We start from the raw sequence: 7,113 nt of genomic DNA on the forward strand, positions 1-7,113 counted from the left end.
TGTATGGAAAGGATCACTCCCTACCTGTACATAGTTTTTGCTTGTTTGTTTGCTTGTTTTCTCTTTTTTCATTTCGTTGATTTCCCTTTTCATTCTTTCAGATAAAAAAAAAAGCTACTTTGGCACTTGGGGCAGACAACAGATGTAAGATATATGGTGATAAGATGTATGTGATGAATATGAATGCCTGACTCCGAATGTCAATAAAAAATAAATTACAAAAAAAAAAGAATATACAAGAAGACATGAAGAGGAAGATGTTTAAAAGCTAGTATCCTGATAGAATGGATATATTTCTCAATTGCTTTTATATGAAAGTCATCACCATGCTGCCCTTTAAGCAGACGCTCCACCTGTGCTTGTCTAATTAGGTTGATTTTCCACACAGCACCAGCTGTCTACATTCACCTCATTGCAATCAGTGTAAGCAGAATCTGAAAGGTTTCAGTATCCTTGCTTCCACATTTCTTGCTCTCAGACTTTCAGGACAAAGACAGGACAGAGGATGATTTATTGTTATCTGGGTTATTCGTTTTAATCAACGGTCTGCTGCTGCAGGTGGTTGAACTCACTGCCATGGCTCTTCCATTTGGGTAAATAAAACACAAATGCATTGTTGGCTAAACTTGGCCTTTTTTCTTTCTAACTTTATTGTTTTTCAGAGTTTCTTGGCTTTGCACTCTGATGTTATGGGGCTGCATTTGTTTTCTTCCTCAAAAAGGTAAGAATTTCTGTATTATTGCTAGGGATGGGAATTGATACAATTTTATATACCAGTTTTAGATACCAGTGTTATTGGTCCTAATACATTTTCTGTGTGGGGAAAAATTGATGTGTTTCTCAGTTAGGAAGCAGTGGCACCTTCTAGGATTTAAGCCCATTTTGCACATAGATAGTTAAAAACTTTATATATACCTGAGAGGAATTTAAGGAGTTACAGCAGCGCACATGTCGAACAACAACAGCAAAAATAAGATCGCAAAATAAAAAAGTGACAACAAGAAAATAAGGTGACAATTACAGTATAGAATAAAATAAATATTATAATATAAAGATGTTTCAGTATACTGCTGGTGTTTCCACCCTTATTGTAAAAAAATAAGTCTTCTAAAACTATAATTTCAAAGACATTACATTAAGCACTGTTGTCATCTTTCTTTGTGAAATGAAGCTACGCTTTGGACGGTTTCTTCTCCTCCGCCATGACTACTTCTTGTTGCAAGTTTAAACTGTCAGAAAAACATGCTGGCATTAATAAAAGGAACCGATAACCTTGGAGGCACATGATTCTGATAGATCTGGCCATTTGAAACCGGTTCTCGATTCCCATCCCTGATTATTGTTCGATGTTCAACCATATGAATTTAATCTAATGTCTGTTTATTCCCTGATAGGTTGCAATATTGCACATGGCTACTCTGTCAGTAATCATGCAGAAGAGCTTGGTCCACAAACCTCAAACCAGTTTCATTCTGGAGCATCTTTAAACACGGACCACGACCCTGTTAGTCCAATGGACGACATGCAAAACTTTGATTCCCTTCAGAGAGAACCAGTCCACTATGAAAACAATGAGGATGCGAGCTCTGTTACAAGCCTCAGTGAAGAGAGCAACCCAGACTCAGAACATGAGCCAGATGAGTTTTCAGTGGACCCCTCGATGCAGAAATATGTGCAAGAAAGTGCTGGTAATCAACACCCCTTTGGCCTTTTAGTGAAGGAGCACAAACAAAAGACTTCTACAGAGGGTGTCAGTTTCCCAACAATTAAAGATTTCAAACACTTTATAGAAACTATTAAAAGCTCCTTCTTAATGCCAGGAAGTGACTTGAGTGGACATTTTCAAACTGAACAGGACATTATGGAAAACGAGGTGATTTCTAATGCTCAAAATATTAAGAGCGAGCCTGATGCCCACGATGGCGTCAGTGAAAACGATGTCTGGAGTGAACCTGCGGATACATCTACCTACCAAATGCCAAGTGAAAGCCTCTCTGTCCCTGATCCCGTCGACTCCACTGCAACTCTCCTTTCTACCAGTGTTTATGACAACCAAGGCTCGGGCTCTGCTCCCTACCCACTCCCTCATTCAGCAGCCTCTGAGTATGTTTCAAGTAATTATGGAAATTTTGACACTAGTGGGAAAAACCCCGATATTTTCACAAGCTCTGAATATGCGCAAGATGAAGCCGTTCCGTCAACAAGCTATGAGCTCCCTGAACAAATACCCTCAGGCTCATTCTTCAGCGGCCGTGTGACTGCATCTCCTGCCAACCCTCCAAACAACCCATCTCAAGAGCTCAGCTACTATCCAAGTAAAACATCCAATATAATGCCTTCAGCCTCTAATGGGAAACAACCAATATCTACATCTCACAGTGAAGACTCTTTGACAGGGTATCAAAAACCATCTGGTGGCTTTGAATTTGAAGATTTCCAAAGTGAGCAGCTAGGCAGAGTGACTCCAGCCAATGTCGTGTCTGCACCAAAGCCCCCATTGTTGAATTCCTACAGCAAAAGTGTATATGTCAATGCACCCAGAGGTCACCTCAACATCTTAGATTATCTACCAAAACCTCTGGAAAGACCAGCCCCATCATTTCAAGCATATCAACCCACTATTGGCAAGGAATCAAAGTATATAAACAACACCCCCACTGTTCAGCTGCCTGCATCTAGTGGTTCTGTTTCTTCAGGCTCTGACAACTTTTCACCACAGAGGAGTAATGGTCATGTGGGTGTTCAAACAAGCAGCCCACATGATGCGGAGGATCAAATGTTCAACAGAAAGCAGCCGGTCCTGCACCCCCGAGTGTTTATTGGCTCAAGCAGACGCGATGGCTATCTGGGAGACCAGAGAATCGGCGTTACTCGTCCGTCCAGCTTATCTGACCAGGCAAAAGACGAGGAGGGATCAGGATTCACTGAGCTGAATCCAGTTTCTGGGATCTCGTCTCAGGTGGGAGTTGGTTATGTAAGTTTCAACTCTCTAACCAACTTGGCTCCAACCTCATTATCCGAGACAGCGCTTTCAATATTAGCTGGCAATGAAGTCACGTCCAGGGACTTTGGAATCAAGAATAAAATCTCTAATAGGTTTCAAACCGGTGATACACGTGACGCCGGAAACACTCTGGGCTCATTTTCTACCCCACAAAAACAAGGCACTTCTCTAAATGATGCAACCAGCTTTCTGCACACGTTCGTACAACCAACCAAAGTACGGAAGCCTCTTAAACGGCCGTCTGGTTCTGCTTTAAGCGGTGTCTTTCGGAGGAATGGTGGCAACACAAAAAGGCTTCGTTCTCAAACTGGCCCCGACGTGTCACAACCATCTGTAAACGCATACATTGTGCAGTCCAGAAACGCCTACGTGAGGAGCAAAATGTCTCGATCAAACACCCGTTATGCACCGTATCGGCTGGATGGAGGCAAAACTGGTACACGCCAATGGAAACCTGCTCCAATGCTACACAAATACTGAATGAGAGAACAGAGAGAACCACACTTTTAAGAGAGATATGGTATGGGAAAATATTTTAGTTATCAATGTTCTCACATCTCAAAGTTTCTCCAGCAGCTCTTAATTCAGCTCAGTCATTGGGATCCTGAATAAAGTAAATATAGATTTGCAGACATTCTGTGAGAAACCTTTATAAAGTAAAATGAACTAAGATGTATTTAAGGGAACTTTTTAAGATGTAGGGTTGCACTGGAGGCAAATGTCAAATCTAGAGAGACCATAACATCTAATAGTCCCACTGCAGCTGATCTGCTCTTGAGCATAGCTCGAGTTTGAGACTTCAGAAAGAAAGCATCTAAAAAATGTAACTGCCTGGTCTATTAATACTCCAGTTAAATTTGGGTTTTGCTATATTTATCGTGGGTAAAATCGCTGACAGCAAGTCCTTTTTTTAAATCCTGGTATTTTGTATTGTGACTACTTAACTCTCACACATCTAAAGTTGGAAATCTTTTCATTTCTTGTTGTTTTTTAGGATCTTTTGTCGTCTTCAGCCGGGAGGAAAATCAAGATTCTGCAGTTCTACAAACATCTGCTCTAATTAGTAAAGGCATGAAATATTTTCCATCTCTTGTCTTGACTGTCACGTGAAATGAATCAACAATTTCAGGTTGATCTTTTTATTTTCAGTCTCAAATGTCGTATTTGAACTTTAGCGTGATGGGTTGAAAATAATAATCTTTAACTTCAATCTTTCTTTAACTACAATGTCATTTAGTGTTTTTAGGCTTAAGGCACTTTTGTCAGGCCAAGAACAATTATAACTACATACTGGTATTTCCTTCCTTTTCCCTCAGGAAACTGATCAATCAATCAATCAATCTAATCAAACCCTCATGTGTTGACCATAACTACAATACGGCAGACCTACCTGAAGCAAGAGCATGTTAAATGTTTCCTGTAATTGGAGTAAGCCTTCTCGAACAGACAAAAGGACAACTAGAAAGGAACAGAACAAGCAATTATTATAAAAACCGTAACATGTGTTTAATTTAAGTCTAAAACAATGTGTCTCAACCTGACTTATGGTATCTACACTACTAAACCATACTGTACCACGGCGTCCTCTTGGTCCACAGAGGCAGCGTCCACTGTCCTACGTGTGACAGAGGTAGTTGCGGTGCGTTGTTCTGCATCAGCAACAAACTTGTGCCTTTTTAAAAAAAACAAAACATAAAAACAGATCATATCCAGAGCGAATTTTTACCTACTGAATGATTAAACAGAATTAAAATGCTACTAAACTACTAGGTTTAGTGATATTTTCAAGCTTAAATGTCATTACCATCCACTAAAATGATAAAGACCATCAAATATGGGGTCTAGAAGTTAATTATGCCTGTAATTGTAAGCGGTATTAAGTACAGTAGTAGTATGAGGACATGGGTGCTGCATTTTAAAGTCACTTTAAGTTTAATGGTAAAGGTCTAGACGATACAAGTACTGTAAAAGTCTGTACTTTAACAGATTATGAGTAGATTGAGCGTCCCTTAATGTGGGCAAATGAACAGGGGTGGTCAATGTAACCCGAGGAGAACATGATGCAACTGGAAAACTCTCCTGACTCACATTTTTGGAGTGAAAGAGAGACGGAGAGAGAGAGAAATCTTCCCTCCTCTGCGCTTTGGGAGTCTACCATGAATCTCCACTACGGAGCAGTAAAAGAAAACTGGAGAAAGTGAGCCACCAAGTGTCCCTCTCAAGGAAAGTCACAAGAAAGGAGGTGTTACCTACCAGTCAACATCCTGCAGATTATCATGTCCCTGGAAGGCCAGGAGGGTGTTTTTCAGAAACTGTATTGGGTCATTGGGACATGTCAGGCATGAAGCTGTCAATAAGGCCTGTTGTGGAAGGAGGTGGAATCAGGAGAGGTATGATTTTTTTACAAATTCAGGACAAATAAATATTCAAGGTAAAGTGAATTTAATGTTTATTATTACCTACTGAAATAAATGCCCTGAGCTCATCAACATTTCCACACAAGATAACCTACCTTGTATATTTGTGGCAGGCAGTGTTTCAGCTCACACTCGGCCATATCTGGTCTCTGACACATTTGCAAAGAGTCAAATAGTCATCGAGGTATTAAGAGCCTCACTAACTAACTAACTAACTAACTAACTAACTTGACGCTGGTTCAGCTCAGCGTTGGTCAGATTTTTGCCTGGTACTCCATCTCCACTTGGAAACGGTTGCTAGGTAACGAAGTAACACACTGCGCTTTATATTTAACGAAGAGTGCAAAGTCAACGCTGGGACACTGATGTTTTTTTTTATTTTTTTTTTAAATATCAAATCAAATTACATATTTACATACACATTTTGTTTTTTTTAAAGCTAGGGTTTGGTATATTGGTAGAAACTCTTTGTAAATCACCCAGCGATAGATTTTGGTCGGCCACTGTGAGCTGCCCGCAATGTTGCCAGATCGGACGGTTTTCCGTTGTATAATAACTGATCAAAGTCAACCTAAAAACTAATATAATTTAATTATCAATCACAAATAAGCTGTTTTTTTTATTCCTACTAACATTATCCTGTCATATCTCTATGATAAAATACTTATAAACGCCTGCCCCCGTTAATACACACTTATTTTACGTATGACTAACTACACATTTTTCATTACTATTAAAAAAAAATACATTAACTTATAACATTTTCTCGCTCGTATTATATAAACATGCATATATAAATCCACCTCTCCTGAATAAACGACACAAAATGTTTATTTTCACGATGACTGGGCCACTTTCTGTCAGTCCAACCTGGCAACAACGACCCCGGAACAACGGAGCAGAACATTGTTGACAACTGTAGCTTGTGTTTCCACAACAATGCGTCCGTCTAAATGAGTGTGTGTGCGCTGCTTTGTGGTGGGTTTCGGTGGGTTGTGTTCAGTGGGAGCCAAGTGAGGAGCCGGATTAGTTAAAACAGATTTAGACCCTCACAAGGTTGCAGTGTAGCTGAGGTAGCTTAAAGCTTAGCTGAAGGTAAAGCAGCAGCATGGGTGATGGCAGTGTTACTCCCAGGCTCAGCAACATGAAAGCGTTGCTGGGAATAGTTGCAGGAGCTGGAGCTTCCTACGGGATATACAAACTGATCAGCGGAAGCTTTAAGAAAAATAAGAAAAGTGTCAGCAGCCAGCCCAGTGAAGTTACCCTGCAGCGGGGCAGTCTGCTGGCCAAAGTGTCCGGACTGGATGTGGTCTGCCCCCGATCTGATGTTGCATCAGGTGAGAACCATAAAGCTCATGAAGCAGAACAGTGGCTACATCTTAAACCTGTGTCTTTTCCTAAATATGGTCACATTTTTAGGCTTTTTAAAAGAATTATGTGCAGGGCTTTAGACTGTGAACAATAACTGGGTGGTGGTCAGTGTCCTCCAGTGCTGACACCTATTAAAAATAACATCCCAGTGTTAAATAGTTTTATTTTGATGTCATCTTCCTCATTGCGAGGGTTTCCTAAACCGGCCTAGACTGTCTCTGTTATTTATTTTACAGCAAAACAAGTCCTGTAACCTTGTCTGTTTACATATTTAGTTAATTCTTTGCCCTGTGTCATGAATGTAGATAGATAGATAGATAG

General features: G+C 40.3%; 3 protein-coding genes across 3 annotated transcripts in view; 2 read left to right on the plus strand and 1 right to left on the minus strand.

Moving 5' to 3' along the window:
* The window catches only part of fbxl13 (F-box and leucine-rich repeat protein 13), an 18,272-nt gene extending 12,711 nt beyond the window's left edge, over positions 1 to 5,561 (minus strand). The window contains 4 exon segments of the mRNA XM_035664910.1: positions 4,395 to 4,462; positions 4,580 to 4,676; positions 5,258 to 5,364; positions 5,517 to 5,561. Of these exon segments, the coding sequence (XP_035520803.1) occupies positions 4,395 to 4,462; positions 4,580 to 4,676; positions 5,258 to 5,364; positions 5,517 to 5,561 (317 nt within the window).
* LOC118330220 lies at positions 481 to 4,085 on the plus strand. The gene is made up of 4 exons (XM_035664688.1): positions 481 to 593; positions 663 to 721; positions 1,395 to 3,524; positions 3,999 to 4,085. Exons 1-3 carry the CDS (start codon positions 577 to 579, stop codon positions 3,482 to 3,484), a joined length of 2,166 nt encoding a protein of 721 aa, XP_035520581.1. The 5' UTR covers positions 481 to 576; the 3' UTR covers positions 3,485 to 3,524; positions 3,999 to 4,085.
* A 728-nt stretch (positions 5,562 to 6,289) lies between the features above and the next one.
* armc10 (armadillo repeat containing 10) overlaps positions 6,290 to 7,113 on the plus strand; it is a 4,616-nt gene continuing 3,792 nt past the window's right edge. Inside the window, exon 1 of the mRNA XM_035665151.1 lies at positions 6,290 to 6,758. Coding sequence (XP_035521044.1) covers positions 6,530 to 6,758 — 229 coding nt within the window. The 5' untranslated portion in view covers positions 6,290 to 6,529. The remainder of the gene's footprint in view (positions 6,759 to 7,113) is intronic.

The sequence above is a fragment of the Morone saxatilis genome, unplaced genomic scaffold (genome assembly GCF_004916995.1).
Source record: "Morone saxatilis isolate NCDOM2014 unplaced genomic scaffold, NCSU_SB_2.0 Contig2, whole genome shotgun sequence".
NCBI lineage: Eukaryota > Metazoa > Chordata > Actinopteri > Moronidae > Morone > Morone saxatilis.

Coding starts and splice junctions, on each gene's coding strand:
- LOC118330220 (XM_035664688.1), top strand. Junction 722..1,394: donor TTGTTTTCTTCCTCAAAAAG/GTAAGAATTTCT, acceptor ATTCCCTGATAG/GTTGCAATATTGCACATGGC.